We start from the raw sequence: 16,433 nt of genomic DNA, 5'->3' as shown, positions 1-16,433 counted from the left end.
GAGGGCTAACGTACCATATTTATACCTCATCACCACGCGTTTATATCCGGTACCAGGAATATAGATCACCAGGCTATGCCTTTCACGGTATAGATGAGGCTGCTATACCTTCTGTTTCTTTATACCTTTACTTCCGCAACATGCTGCATCACATCATTATTATTTTTTTCTTGAGACGGTATCAGCTGAGTTAAACGGATATTTAATTAAGGAACACAGACATCAGTACAGTACTATCTGAATCCACATGGTTAGCTTATGGCTGTATAATATCTGTATTGCTGGAACGTTGAATCTAGATGTCTTCACCATTAGGGTTGCGTACTTGACGAAAGCTGCTCATGGGGTAACTTCGCCAATAATCCTGGCGGTTACCGTGGTACAGGGAGCTTCCCAATGAAGACTTCTGAGGGATGCTCGCATGTTTTCTGTGGTGGGTAGTCCTCTTGGACTACCCAAATCCCAGAGCAGGAGGGTTAGCACGCCTCTCCATCTCCTGTGCCACCATCATCTCTCCCGTTCTTTCACCCTCCCCCCTTCACCCTCCCCTGGGTGCACCGAGCCGCCACTTCAGAGCAGGCTGACCGCACCTTCCCCCTACATCACCCCCCCCCCCCCCCCACGACACCGGTATATCAGTATTTGTTGCTCTGTAAATGTCTATCTCGCGATACATCGTGATACACACTTGATGACTGCGCAGAGCGATCGTGCTCCTTGAAAATTTTCTTGAGTTTTTAATTACATATTTTCTTTTCTTTTTTTTTTACATGGGGAGTAATGTGCACGAGCTTTGCTTTCTACTTCACAACCATACGCGTTTGCGTGTACGTGTTTGTAGTACGCGTGTGTGTGTGTATGTCAAAAAATTTTCTTCCCTCCAAAGGTGATTTTTCTAGTTCCCTCCTCTAAAAATGCCTATGCCTAGGTGTGATTTAATACCATGATGGTACTCGTGCAGACTCTCACAGGGGTATAGAGCTGTACCCCTAAAGGTATGGTATATATAACTTTGTTGAGGACGATTTTTTATACCTGTAAGCGGGGTATAAAATAATACCTAAGAAGGGCTGAGTTGTTGAGCAGGCGATCTATACCTCTAAAGGTATAGATTTTTCTCTGAGTGTATTTGTGGCTTAAGACCTTTCACAGGGGCTTTTACGGGGTTTTTCCTTCAACATTCACTACAGCTTGAATAAATCTGGAGCACAGGCCCAACTCCGCAGCAGTCGCCAGTAGTTTTCTTATTCATAATTATTATTATTATCACTGTTATTCATTAAGTGTTGTGTTCGGAGGGGACAAGATCAGTGGTTGTGCAAAGCTGTTGGTGATTGTGCCGAGCCAGCTAGAACTTAGGCCGTATACAACCATCATGAGATCTCCGCCCGCAAAGAAGGGTTTGTCTGCGTCGACGTGTTTTTCAAAGTAAGTGGCAGTCCAATCCGGTTGCTCCAATACGATCCAGTGTAGCGTTCATGCCTGTTTATAGCAATTTCTAGCATCAATGATACAGCCAGACACAGGAAGATATGTTTCCTCGTATTATCTTGAGCGAGCACGCTCTCTCTCTCTCTGTGAGAGTCCACCCCTCACCCACTTCCCTTTCCCGCGAGCCTTTCCTCCTTCCCCTCTATTCCACCTCCTCTCCCCCAGCCGGTATTTTTCACTACGAAAGGTGGCAACCCCAGCCAGACTTGCACGTATTTGGAGTATTGTATTTAGAATACTGTATTTTGGTACTCTGTTGCGGTATTTTGGTACTCTACTCAATACTTTGTTTTGTGTATTTGTACTCTATTTAAAATACATTTTTATGGTATTTTGTACTCAATGTTCTAATTACATATTCAGGATCCCCTTCTCAAATTTTGTGTCTCGTCTTTCCATTATCTTGCTTGTTCAGTGGAAATTCCTCGAGTCCCTCGGACTTGTCCCGGACATTGGCCCTTCTTGGAAGTCTCCATTTAGAGATCTTGCCCCGTGTATACTACAGTCACTATACAGGGTGTCCCAGAAAACGTGTCATTGAATTATAATTAAAAAACTACGCCACCTAGAATCATGCGGTCAACAGCATTTGTTCTTATTAGGTTTTTGCCACCTTCTAATGTGAATGTCATGTACTCCAAGTTTAATTATGTAAATATTTGCGAACTGAACTCGGAAATTTGCCAAGTAAAGGTCACTTTTTTACCCCAATATGAAGAGCGTGCCGAATTCACTCAAATTAATGATAATTCACAGTGATATTCACGAGCTATCCCATCGGAAAAAATAGCCGAATATCATGGTTTTCGGAGCACCGGACATAGCGCGCGATGACTTTTTGAGCGCTATCGCTCTCAGTGCGACGAAAGGAGGTTCCGAAGCCAGCCCACAGAGTGATAGTAGAAAAAGTAATAGTTCTTAAAATTGGGAGAGGGAAAGCATTATCCCAGCGAAAGTCGGACGTGATAAGCCGTGTCTGTTTTATCTCTTTCTGCGATGTCGGTGAGGGCTGGATTTCCAGCCTCCTTTCGTCGGACCGACAAAGATTGCCCTGAAAAATTCGTCGTGCGCTATTCTGTGCGACCTCCGTAGAGCATGATGTTCGGCTATTTTTTCCGATGGGATAGCTTCTGAATATCCCTGTCAATTATCATTAATTTGACTAAATTAGACACGCTCTTCCCATTGCTGGGGTAAAAAAGTGACCTTTACTAGGCAAATTTCCGACTTAAGCTCGCAAAAATTTACATAATTAAACTTACGTTACACGACATTCACACGAGGAGGTGGCAAAACCCCAGTAAGAAGAAATGCCGTTGGCCAGATGACTCTAGGTGGTGTAGTTTTTTTATTATAATTCAATGACACGTTTTCTGGGACACCCTGTATAAGCTTTATGTAGTGACTGTAGTGTATACTAATCCTTGGCGAGTGAGGGTTCTATTATGTGTGCCCTGACGCGGTAACGCCGAATTCTGACCTCGCCGAGCAGGGACCTGCCAGAAGTTTGCTTTGTTCTGGGTCACATATACTTGGTTGAGTTATGTGGTATATTTTTGTCATCTTTTGGGGACTTGTGTTTAGATGACTCATTTCACACAGGGACGGCTTGCGTAGTACGCGGGGTATAGGTGATTCCTGTCACATAGCGGTGACTTGCCGCATTGACCAGTGACTGGTGACTTTTTGCGTTTAAGGATAAATAGTATCTTAATTGTATTTCAAATACTTATTGAAGTATTTCGTACTCTATCTTAATTACTTTAATTTTCATGTAATTATACTCTACCTTAATTACATTCTAACGTCAGTATTTATTATTTTATCTTGAGTATCTTGTACATGTCTGCCTAGCTGGAATTCGACTAAAGACAATCCGTGTTCCCATCGTTGGCACTGTTGTGTTTGTATTACTGTAATACGTTTAGTAGCCCCAAACCTGAACAGTGAATTAAATAAGAAAGTCGCACGTCTTCCCAGTTGCTCTTCTTCCTTTGTTTGTCTGTATAGTCCATCCGTCATTTATTATATAGGTACGGATGTTCCTTTCCAGTTTCGATCAAAAGCTCAATGGGCGACGCCATGTGGGAAATGCGAGTCCACCGGAGCCCACACCGTGCACAGCTCGCTGGCTACCGTCAGATGTAGAGCATTGTTCTACTTCCCCGACGGCGGCTGGCGTAGTCCCACGTTGCCGGCGCCCTGCGCTTCGCCGAGTGTCGTCGAATTATGAACTCACCGGCGGCGGCTCGCGATGCGCGGCGCTGCGCGTACCACCAGGAAGCCCTCGAGAGCAAACATGTGTATTTCCACCTTTTGCTATGTGGTATCTTCCTTCGATCGCAATGGCTCGACGGGATGATAACGATTAGATAACAGGAGAGCGACCTGCCCATGACTACGTGTAATCCTTATACTAATATTTAACCAAAAAATCAGCATGTTCCCATTTCACAAGTTGCAGGCAATGGAAATTTTACGTCGAGTTAGGTTTGGTGAGGATAGTAAAGTAAAAAAAAAATGCAGATGCGGCTTCTGCAACACAGGAACCCACCATCTCCACATCGCTTATGTAAGAAGGGCAAATAATTAAAGCTATCTGCTAAAATTACGACGTAGCCAACCGTGATATTCGTAAGAAATTTGATAAGGGCTCCAAACGAGGGGTCACTCTGGCTCCACTAATGAGCTAGACGCTCCAGAGCAACAGCTGCAGGAATACGCAGCAGGAAGAAACTCACTGATGATAACTTGTGTACATAACTTGTGCTTCTCCGCACGTGCGGAAATATTACGAATCCACCTTGCATGGTTTACAAAGCGAACTTCGGCCAATGACGTGGAGTGGGATTTTCTCTTATTTTTTACATGCAGTGTTCCTGCGCAGCTCTCTCGAAAGCCATTAGCCATTATATCTGAACCAACTTGGCTATATATAGACATGTGTAATTTATCCTGCTGCGCGAGAGCTGTGCACTCCAAAGCACTACACAAATTTTGGCTTATCGAAACGAGTGACCATAGCAGGAATACACGCATGAAATGAACCCCAGGAACACTGACGTCCGGCGCTCGCTCTGGTGAAGGCGCCTGGCGTCCCTCTCGCACCCTTTTGTGACTACACTCTGAATTTTCTTGGAAATCGTACAGATATCATTTTATTCTAGCAGAGTACGACGTGCCTGCCGCTTTACCATTTTATTGTGATAGGCATATGACACCTATGCAATACCAAGTCACTTCCTGTCCAATGGAACTTCTATGGCTTCACGAAGACAATGAGAACCAAAGGCAAAGCCACACTTCCAATTTGCTTACAAGTATATCTAACAATGGCATGACGTCTTGAGTATAGTGTCTCCTGGTTAAGACCTCCGAGCTCTCTTCACTACATTCACTCTGTTAAAATTTCACTCTGGGCATGCAGCTCTTCCAGTGCTCGGCGCAGGGACCTGCGCTTTTGCACTGACGTCATGGACAGGTCATCGTAGGTTTCACTCCGGTTTCTGCCCGTTCTGCTTTCGCCTCTACCGCTGCAGAACCAATAGTATGTCAAGTGTACTACGAACCAAGCTAACAAGGCGCACATCATGCAAATAAGGAACAGCTCCACGTAGGTGATGAGGCTCATGAAAGATTTCGGACTCATGCCTTGCGACGGTATCCTCACCACGGAGTTACTTCCACCAATTGAATAGAGGTATACGTTCATTTTACGGAACAGATAGTCCGAGTAGGTTTTCCGCTTTTCCACGTCTTGTATGGACGACAACTGGATCTGAAGTTCCGCAAAGTACTCCAGCAGGCGCCACGGCAAGGTCGGGTCGTTCAGAGGGTAAGTAACGTCACCGACTTTGATACCGATTGCGGTGGGAAGTAACGCATCTGACATCTTGATGGAGTCGTCGGTGCCGTCGAAGTCAGGTTTCTTGCTGGAAGAACTCTGGTTGCCTGTTATTATTAAGGGTGAAGTATTAGGGCCGTTGGTTCTACCTTAACGTGTCAGACAAGCGCACCAAATTTCATATCGAGGTTCACCTAGCCTTCAGAGCAAAATGAGTTTCAAGTATAGCATTTTGATAGCGAGGATAGTTGAGTCGCTTACGAAGGCGGGTATTATCGCCTGTCCAGTGAAACCGATCGTGATTTCAATTGAAATGGCCGAACCGGAGTCCTCGCGGGAAGGGACAAGAATTGAACATTCGGTCGTGGATACTTCTACTACGACAAGTCTTTTTAAAGCTCTCTGGTCGAATATAAAGAATAAATAAACGAAAATGTTGCTTAAGGAGTCGGGGTGGCAAGTTGCTCATGCGGAAAGACGTGGATCTGCATTGCACTCGGAGAGGTGGGTTTCTGCGGTAACCGGTTGCGTCAGAACACTAGAGAGTTTTAGTGCATCGTACGGTATCGCCTTTGCTTACGTAAGGGATAGTGTGGTAGCTCTGCGCAATGCATGAAGTTCTCAGTGTTGCGCGTGCGCAGAACGACCAACGCTATCCCTTACGTACGCAAAGGCGATAGGATATGAATGCACTAAAACTCTCTACTATCCCTTGACTACACAAGCCGCGGTTACATGAATGCGACAGAGGCGTATCGTGTCGAGAACCTCCTCGCACCTATCTCGACCGGTGGATTGGTTGATGTCGCCTGTGGGAAATGATTTGTTGCGATAAGTCGACACGATACGATAAGCTTGTAAACGCGGCTATTATACGTAGTGCCACAGTCATGCACACAAGCAATTACAGGGGTCATCCACTTGGCCATTGCTTATCACCGACACATATTACTCCAATCATGTTCATCTGTTCACGCTGATGTTCACTGTTCATGTTCAATCACGTCTACGCGACGCGTATTCAGCTTCCTTTACACTAATGAGGCAGATATGAAGAGAAAGAACGAGCGGGATGACTTGGAGCAAGCGACGCATGGATGAGTGTTAGCTTCTTGGGTGTGTAGTTTCGACTTCGCACACGTCACGTTGGGAGGCATTTTGGTACACGCTTTTGACATAACCATGTCATGGGTAATTTACTCAAAATATGTAACTAATTAAGTTAGTTGTCTTGCAAAAATAGTAACTAAGTTAGTCTATTTTCAATATAACTAGTTACAGAATGACACTTGGGAACTGGCTGGCTGGCTGGCTGAGGGAAAATATTGCAATATACCTGGGTAACTTAGTTACAGTGACACTTTACAGTTGCTTTAACAAAAAGAGGCAACTAGTTACCGCTGCAAATTTCTTTTGTGGAAAGTAACTATAGTTATAGTTACAGTTAACTTGTAACTTTACTTCTACTACAAGTTAGTACTTCTTCTACGTACTACTTCTACTTATTTCAAGTTACTACCCGAGACTGGACACAAATATCGATAAGCGCCACCACCATGAGTACCACCATGAAGGAGCTACATCTCACCTTTCAAGAGGACTCTATTAAATCGCCACTGCGCAAATGTCTTCCTTATACCAGACGGTGAAGACACATTCCCTTGTGGCGTATCGGCGATGATTCGAAAAACTTTGCTGCTAGCGTTGCTGCTACGGGGACTTCGCTTGAACTGGTCCTTGCAGAAGTCCACATGGAACTTGCTGAGGACACCGCACGTCCACAGCTTCGCAATGTACGTCTCCATCAGCTCTTCCGATGGAAGTTGCTGTGCCTCGACGCTATGATCGCTTCCACTCCAAACGAATGAGAATGTACCAAAGAGAGGAAGCAGTGGCAGCACAAGGACAGCACGCGCTGCCATTGCTTTCCTCCTCTTTTTCGAGTCCTAGGCTGCGATGTACGTCAAATGAGTTTGACAGCCACTACGGATTAAATCTCGTGTCTTCATCACCCTACCGAATTTATATCATTGCAACCTACGCGTCCCTGTATTCTCTCAAAATAGTTTCTGTGTAGTATTTTTTCCTTCCTTTTTCTTTTCTTCATCTTTTTTCTTTCCTTTTTTTTTTTTTTAAAGGCACGGTCGCATCCGGTAACCCAACTATGACACCGATACCACAATGTTGGGCATCTACCGACAATCAACTTGGCTATTTTTTTTTCCTCCGAAAAGTTCTTAGATATTAAATAAACGAATTTTAAAGGTTAGCGCTGCTTCCGCAGCTGCCGATCGAGGCTCCGGCGGCGTGACGAGGAAGCGGCGGAGTGAGAAGTCGGCGGCATTCCTTTTTCTCAAGGTCGGTCGCGCCATCATTGGTTCTCAGGGAGTGACGTTTTCTCGTTTTGCCAGAGAGGGAATTCCGGCATACTCTCAATGTCCGGCGTCTGTTCTTGTCATGTATTCCATCGAATAATTAACAGTCAACTACGCCACCTTTTCGCGTGGGATTTTCGATACCGTGGTCAGTGGTCCACGAGGAATGACACTATAGTTTCCAAATCGACTGGAACGGGTGCGACCGTCGCTTTAATTCCCTGTTAGCACCGCGAACCGACTGTGGCTATGAGCGGCGTACAGACGTGGACAGATGGAGAGTCGACAGCAGGAAGGAGTGGAGGACAGAGGGCTTGGTATGCGTCCAGGGCCGACTTCAGAGGGAACTGTGCCGACATTCTTCTGGAAAGTCTGCCAGAACACCCAGGAAAAACCTCAGACAGCACTGCCAGTGCCGGGATTCGAACACGCGTCACCTCCCAGTCTCAACGTGGAAGGCGATTATCCTAACCACTATACGCCACGCGAGCTGGTATCATAAAATTAATTTCCAGTTTTGAGAAGTGTGACGTCATGGGATGGCCAATCTACCCACGCGTCTGGCGACATTACTGCTCGAGGGCCTATTTCCGTCTCCTAACCACAGCTGCTGGCAGTCTTCCGACGTGGGGCGGAGAGCGAAGACGCGTGCTGTTGCTAAAAGACAGATGGTAGAGCTCCTGGTGACGTCAGCTACTCTTCGAGAAAATTCCTTTCGAAATTACTACTTTTGAAAATTCGTGGAAGCGCGTAATGCTCACTGGCATGATTTATATTTTTCGTACGGAGTCTTTGAGCGGAGTTGATTTAATAAAATAAACGTCGTTTTTTTTAGACCGTAGTCGTTGTTTAATTGCATTGAGATCCAGGGCCCTTCTGCATATGAAATGCACGTCACAATTCCTGACACGTACGCAAAATGAATTATGCACGCACAACTTAACACATATAAGAGCACGGATTCCGTCCTGCACCACGCCACCGTGCATTGGCTACCGGGTCAAATCGGACATAGAGGGAGTTTTGCACACGACCTACTACAACAAATCGTCGTGTGGCGCCCTTTGAATCCCGGCACCGTCTATGCCGAACATACAGCAACTATGACAATACGAGTGCGATGGAGCAGGGACAGCAACAGTGCTAGGTCGCCAGGTCCTTCAGTGTCTTCGTCCCTCTTCCTGGTGTCTGCCTCCTCAGGCTCAAGGAAATGCAACAATTTGCTCGCAAGAATGTGCTCGCTTGCCTCCTGCTTCGTTGTTCACGAACTATATATATATGCTTCCAAAGTTCACTGCCACGGGAGGGCAGCACCGATGCGCATGTGCATTTCAAGATGATGACGAAGTACAAGTAAGCCGCCCCACATATTTTGGCCAGCACTTCGGACGGCAGCACTGCGGTTGTAGATATGTCGCCAAAGTGGAGTAGAATATTATGCCCCTTGGCTGGGTTCTGATGCTCACCGTCGTCAACTTACACGTCTTCTGCGGGAAAGCGGATGGACCCAGGGACGTCCAAGATGACGAAGACAGCTCCATCGCTGCTGAACTTGGCCAAGTGTTGAGATCCAACCGTGACGTCCGAAAGGCACCTGGTCGTGAAGAATGGCCGCACGAGTACCCTACGCTCACCAAAAACGGCATACTTCTTCAGGTACGAGTCGCCATTTGATACTCGTGGTGCTACCGACCTAGCTCCGTTTGAGTTACAGCTATACTCGTGAAATGTAATAGACCTCACCCTGTTTGTAAACAAATGACGTCACAGTGTTCAACAGCGCCACCAATTTCGTAGACTTGAACTGCGCTCGAAGTTAGGGGCGTACAAGGTCGCGCCCGAAAGCCACGGTCTTGAGGGGGATTACGATGGTCCCTGAAAGGGACGCGACCTTCGGTCCTACTTTTCTTTGAAGAGGAGGCAGCAAACAAGTATCCATTCGGGAAACCCAGCCCTCCCCTTCAGATTTGTTTCGCTTTCAGTCTGTCTCCCAACGTCATGGTGACGTTTCTCGGGTAGAGGTCTATTGCTACGGTGACGGTAATGCTACGCAGGTTACGTAATTGGTTGGAACCGATTTAGTTTGATGATTGGGATTTAGTTTGATGATTGATTGGAAACGATTTGAAAACGACTCTTTTGTAAGTTTATCTCTGCACCGCAAGACTGTAGACAGACTACTGTAGATTAACTATACTGCACCCAAAATAGTTTCAAAAATGAGTAACAGTTATTTAACTATATACACGTCTTGTACTCAAAGGACAATTGCTTTTTTTTTTGTAGCTTAAACGATTCTTCTGTAAATTTCTGCCTGCAGTACTAAGACAGTATACCTATACTGCACCCTTGTTTGGGAGGACAAATCAGGTCGCTCCTCGGGTCGTAGGAGAGAGAGGGAAACTGATGAGCTGCGTCGACAATTTACCTATTTGCAAAGCGTGTAAGTCGTTTACAGCAGCCAGTTGCTTCGGGTGCTAATAGATGGCGCCACAGTAGCCACGCTATTGCTTGCCTTCTGCGAGTGCCTGTGTGCCTTTGCCTATGTGAGTGTTTCCGACCTTTTTTGCTGCTGTGCTACAGTTCTGTGCATAATCTGGAACAGCACAGCACTTGTTCCGTGATTGAGTGTACAAACTGTGAGAGAGATCTGATCGTGTGGGACGAAGCTGTTTGTTAAATTCACGAACCGTCGCTATACACTGCCCGCGTTCGAGGCCTTTTGCAATGCACGGGTTTCCACAGAGAGAGAAAAACACAAGAATGTCACAAGACATTTCGGGGGTTGTGGGTTATGGATGAACTGCTGCACCACGTTTGTGGTGAGAGTTTCACCATTAATTCTTTGATATTTTGCCGCCGGGAGATGGGGTGCTCATCGTGATCTCAGCACGTCATCGCTCCGCCCAACTGGTGGGAATAAAAGCCGAGCGAGACCACCTAGACAGAGAAAGCCTGCTTACTCGTCGACGTGACGTAACAACTAAGAGTCAGCCAACCAGGGTAGTGTTTTCAACGGCGGTAGCCAATCACGAACGTGTTTTCAGTGGTTGTTGCCATGGAGACGAACCACCGTGTGTGTTTTAAAATATGCTCCTCCCAATGGTCAAACGTCACGTGTTCCTATCCTTTTGCAGGGTGAGGCGTACGCCATCGACGATACTTCGCTCGCATGGCGCCTCATCAGGAACTACGCCACCACACAGCTTTTCGCCGTCAAGATATCCGGCAGCAACGACGCAATGCGGACCTCATTATTACGGCACAACGCAAAACGCTTCGACGAGTTCTTGGATCAAGTAGAAAAGGCCGAACCTCCTAGAAGCTTTCCCAGCAGGCATAATGTGCACGTATTCCAGGCTTCGGGTATCGTGTCCGAGGTTAACGTGTATGTCATCATCTGTATTACAACGGTACTCGTGGCGTTGCTTTCGGGCTACTTCGCCTACGTTGTTGTTAGGCATACTGGACTATTAGGCACTAATGCGGGGAAATCTCTTCACAACGACAAGGAAGCTCAGTGTCTACTCTCACGGAGTGCAGACTGCGGCGAACAGAGTCCGTAGAATTTAGCTTTCAAATTATTTCTGCTCAGTACTTGCCGATGTTGCCAGATTTGTCTTTCCACTTTGTGGTTGCATAGCGAGACTTCATAAACCTCCCAGTAGGTTTAAGAGTGCTGGATACTTCCAACCATATGCGTGCAAATATCTTCTTTAGCATTCCTATAGCCTCACAGTCGAGCATAGTTTGGCCTGAATTGTTCTTGCGCCACTAAAACTCAAATCATCGTCATCTTTATGAAAATTCTAATATTTGATAACTTTTTAATGGGTTGTGGAACGGCTGGGGATTTTCTCGACAACCTGGATATCATGTTGAGATTCTTTTATATGATGACGGGGCTATATATATGTGATGTGATACTGTTGCCCGATCGTTGGACATCATTAAAATGATTTGGACCGTTGTGTGCACTTGGTTTGTTCTTGTCGTGTATAGTCGGTGAATTGAGAGAGAGACGAAGAAATCATAGGCGAAACACGAGTATTCATATATCAGCACACAAGAAAAAGAGGTCGGTTAAATCTTCTGCTTCTATAATCAAGTGTGATCCGTGATTTTTCTCTTTCTACTGCTACACCCCGCATATGTGGCCCCTACATGTGTTTGTTTGAACTGTGAAATACACCATGAACCACGAAATTCCCCTTCAGAGCGTCTTATAATACTGTATAGGATCACTCGTAAATAGGTCCCGCTCTTTAGTGACTCTAGAAAGCCCCTCGTGCTCCTATATTTTATGGATGCAGCGAGCAGTTTGACCTATGCTGTACACTGTGCATTGCCTGCACGAGATAAATGTCTTTATGTTTAATATTCAGTGTTTTTTTTTCCTCCGACATGTGCCCTGATCACAATTTTCTCGCAAACACATGGCGGATCCAGTGGCGGATCCAGGCGTATGTTATATATTAGTTTTCCCCCGCTCTCCAATTACGGGCTTCGACAAATAAACATCCCCCAAAGAGGGTCTGAATCCGCCCCTGCGCAAACGTATTGCTACATTCAGTCCCGACCTCTGCAGCCCGTGTCTTCCCATTTCGCCTATTCCCATTTTGCCTAATGCTTCTTAGCGGATTATCTCGCCATCCCTTAGCAGATTCACTGACCTCGAACTGCAGGGGGTCCAATTTTGCCTAATGTATGCTGCAGACAGTCCCACTTCGCCTACTAATCCGTGTTACGTAAGAAAGAAGACGGTCCTCTGGCATGCTGCCAAAAGTCAATTTCGGATCTTCATATAACTTTACATGCAACCTTGTTGGTTTCACTGAAGCATGAGGTCTGTATTTATAATTCATATTACACTAGGGTTTCTTCCCTCATCTGTTGGTTCACAAATATAGACTGTGCAAGAGTGAAAACATAGTTTTTATTTACATTTTTTTAAATTAAAAGGGCAGCTTTGTTTTCTGCGCTTCAAAATTCTTCCAAATTTGCAGCTCTACTCAATATGCATTAGATGTCCCACGGCATCGAGGTACGACATCATGTCCCGTTCGCCATTCTGAATTATTGACTGCTCAATGACATTCTTAAGTAGCATCACAACTTTTTATTAATTCCAACGCCCTACGCCGGCTTTTTCAACTGACCCTAAGTGATTTGGGAGAAATTCACAGCACACCCTGGAGGAGACTAGAATTTGTACGACACCGACTAGAAAAGGAATTCCTGTCGGAAATATTTCCGTGTATAACTCCCACCGTTAGATAATGGGCAGGCCCTCTTCAGCGCACCTTTTTACCGAAAAACGCGCGCGTTATACACCGGAAAATACGGTGGTTAGGTTGAACGTGGGTTAAGGCGTCTCGCTCGGTGGTGTCGTGCTAGCTGGGAGGCGGTGGGTTCGAATCCTACCACCGGTTGTGCTGTCTGAGGTTTTCCCTGGGTTTTCCGAGACGAATACCGGCACAGTTCCCCCTGAAGTCTGCCCAAGACGCATATTAACCCCCTATCCCCCCACTCCTTCCTGCTGTCCTCTCTCCATCTGTTCTCATCTGTACGTCGCTCATAGCCACCTCTCATCTCCACATAGCCACCTCGCCGTCGCTCATAGCTTCGCGGCGCTAACACGAAAGAAAAAAAAAAAGTTAAATTAAACACGACTATAGTGACACCAGTTTCCATATTTAACATCGCTCAGGTGACACTGAACATGGCTCGAAGCCTTGTTTCATTCATCATGCTGTCCATCAGGAGTCACTATGTAAAATGCTTGTAAAATGTTGTTGTTGTATTTGTACATTATATTTACACCTTATATTTGCAAATGTAAGGGGTCTTTGTTTCGGACGACGTAAGGTAGTTGTCCGACGAGTACATTCATTTCTTGCACACGTCATCATCGGGTCGGAGCGTGTAAGTAACGCCCACTTGCCGACAGTCCGGTTTTGCCTAATGAGATTGCACGGCAGTCCCATTTCGCCTAACGGCTGTTACCCCTCCCGCCTCTTTAATCCGATAATCCGGGTTAGGCAAAATGGGAATAGGCGAAATGGGATGTAACCCTGCAGCCACCCTAGCGTTAGTACGGATGAGCCTTTTGAATTTCGTGTCCGATCCGCATCCCCATTGCCCGATCACTTTCTTATCCCCATCCGACCCGCAAAGTGGAACTCTACCAACAAGTCCACCGGCATAATCCCTATACCGCCCGGGAACGGATTGACAGGGTGCACATAGCGTGTTGTGGCCATTCATAACTAGTGGGGAATTCCCCCCTAGGGGAGAATTTGGGAATGTCATGAAGTGAGTGACACCATGCATTAACGTTCGCCTCGAGTCGGTCCCTGCGCGCACCCTGTGTATTATGCAGTTTTTTTTTCTTTCTTTCTTTTTTTTCCGTTAAGTTTTTGAAAAAGAGCTTTGAGAGCAACTCTGATGCCATTTTTGCGAGCGGTTACGCGGCCATGCGGACGACCTGTGGGAAAGAGCATTATTCATTTGCGAGACAGCAGAATTGGAGGCGACAGTAGTAAAAGATGGGTGGGCGTAACGGGCAACGAGAGTTACGGGCGCGCCTGGGACGACTTCATCGCGTATTTTTCCCAGCGCGGCGCGTTTGCGGAGGGTTGTCCGCACGCTTACCGGCGGGGGGCTGCGCGTGCGCTTATCGTAGCGTATTTTTCAACATGGGCCGACATCTTTCGCCATTTTTCCCCCTGGGCCGACTTCCCTCAGAAATTTTTCCGTTACAATAGGTGTGCAGTGGGCGGTTTACATGCAAGTACAGACATGCAAAGGATAGCCATACACAAAAGTACAAGTGAAAATATGTTTATTAAAGTTAGTGCAAGGAATTATGTTATGACTCTGTGTGGAGGAGAAAAACCCAGCCAAAAAACCTGAAGCAGAAGAAACACAATACATACACGTAACAAATAATACACTTACTACAGGTGCGATACATAGCATTGAATAGGTATCACTGATCAAACACACTATTTTTTATTAACTGTAATCATACACGCAAGTTTTCAATTAATCACAATTAAAATGCAGTAGCACATTTAATCAAAAAAGATATTCTTAATCAATACGATTACAATCAAAATTGCAAGTTTTATTATAAAAAGTCTGAGACGTGAGAACCCGATACATGTAAGTAATTTCGAGCACAATATGGAAGCTAAGTTTAATATTCTAACATGACACAAATTTAATTAATCAATTTCTTAAATTCGAATCAACACATAGCATTAATATAGAACCTAGCCGACATATCCCCCAACATGTAGGGAAATAATAGCTACACAATACCATATCAAAACGAGAAACGGTCTCCACATTTAATCAAAGAAGATATTACAATCAATATGAGTAGTAGGGGTGGTTGAGAAACAACTTGCGGTCCAAACTACGGCACCCCTGCCCTGAGCCCTGCGCGTATTTTTTCCTGCGCAGCACGTGTGCGGAGGGTTGTCCGCGCGCTTATCGGCGGGGGAGGGCTGCGCGTGCGCTCATCGTAGCGTATTTTTCAGCCTGGGCAGACTTCTTTGGCCATACGTGGGCCGACTTCACATATTTTTCCGATACAACAGGTGAGCGGTTTACATGCAGAGACATGCAAAGAAGGGGGGATATGTTTAATGATAACAAACAAACACATAACATAACATGATAACAAACAAACAACAACAATGCAAAGAAAGGTCATACACGAAAAGTACAAGTGAAAATATATTTATTAATGACAATCAAGTTGAGATATATTTATTAAAGCCAATAGTGCTGGGAATTGTGCCAGTTGTGATGCCAATCAGGTGAAGGAGAAAAACCCAGCCGAAAAAACTTCACAAGCTGTAACAGGGGCGGCGCTCGGGTGGAGGGCTGCTGTGGTGGGTGGAGCGTGACCTGAGGGCTGCGTGCGCGCTTACCCTTCAGCCGGGTCGACTTCTTTCGTCATTTTTCCACCTGGGCCGACTTCCTTCCCGCGACAGGTGGGCGGCGCTCGAGTGGAGGGCTGCTGTTGTGGGCGGCGCGTGGCCGGAGGGCTGCGTGCGCGTTTACCCTTCAGCCTGGGCCGCCGACTTTCGTCATTTTTCAGCCTGAGCCGACTTGAATCGTAATTTGTTCCAGCTACAACAGGTGTGCAGTAGGCTGTTTACATGCAAAGGATAGCCATACACAAAAGTACAAGTGAAAATATATTTATTAATGTCATTAGTGTCAGAAATTATGTTATGACTCTGCGTGAATGGGAAAAACTTAGCCAAAAATCTGGAATAGAAGGAACACAATACATGTAACAAAGAATATACTTATTACAGGTACGATACAATAGCATTGAATAGGTATCACAAATCAAACACAATATTTTTGTTAACAGTAATCACAAGTTTTCAATGAATCAGAAGTGATAACACACTTAAAATATTCTTATTCAATATGATTATAAACAAAATTACAAATTGTATTATAAAACGTCTGAGACGTGAGAACCATCAGTGCAATAGCGGGAAGTTCTGATAGTTGTATGCAGTTAAATGTGAACAGCACAGACCCTGGAAGACTATGGAACGCGAACACAAGAGGAAATAAAATCTATACAACTACAAAGAAGATATTCCTAATCAAAACAACAGAGTAATCTATCATTCAGAAAATCAGAAGAAAAAATCAAACTCATCAGAAAATAGACATGTTAAAAATGAACT

General features: G+C 45.5%; 2 protein-coding genes across 2 annotated transcripts; one reads left to right on the top strand and one right to left on the bottom strand.

Annotated features, from left to right (window-relative positions):
• Nucleotides 1–4,674: 4,674 nt before the first annotated feature.
• On the bottom strand, nt 4,675–7,249 carry LOC135397689 (uncharacterized). Its single transcript, XM_064629296.1, has 2 exons — nt 6,924–7,249; nt 4,675–5,442 (listed from the first exon to the last, which is right to left on the bottom strand). Exons 1-2 carry the CDS (start codon nt 7,138–7,140, stop codon nt 4,886–4,888), a joined length of 774 nt encoding a protein of 257 aa, XP_064485366.1. The 5' UTR covers nt 7,141–7,249; the 3' UTR covers nt 4,675–4,885.
• A 1,784-nt stretch (nt 7,250–9,033) lies between these two features.
• LOC135397688 (uncharacterized) lies at nt 9,034–11,687 on the top strand. Its single transcript, XM_064629295.1, has 2 exons — nt 9,034–9,366; nt 10,848–11,687. The coding sequence occupies exons 1-2, from the start codon at nt 9,148–9,150 to the stop codon at nt 11,274–11,276; spliced, it is 648 nt and encodes a 215-aa protein (XP_064485365.1). The 5' UTR covers nt 9,034–9,147; the 3' UTR covers nt 11,277–11,687.
• Nucleotides 11,688–16,433: the final 4,746 nt, after the last annotated feature.

This window comes from Ornithodoros turicata, chromosome 6 (assembly GCF_037126465.1).
Source record: "Ornithodoros turicata isolate Travis chromosome 6, ASM3712646v1, whole genome shotgun sequence".
Classification (NCBI taxonomy): domain Eukaryota; kingdom Metazoa; phylum Arthropoda; class Arachnida; order Ixodida; family Argasidae; genus Ornithodoros; species Ornithodoros turicata.
The sequence above is the reverse complement of the archived record's forward strand: the minus strand, read 5'-3'. Positions and strand labels throughout refer to the sequence as shown.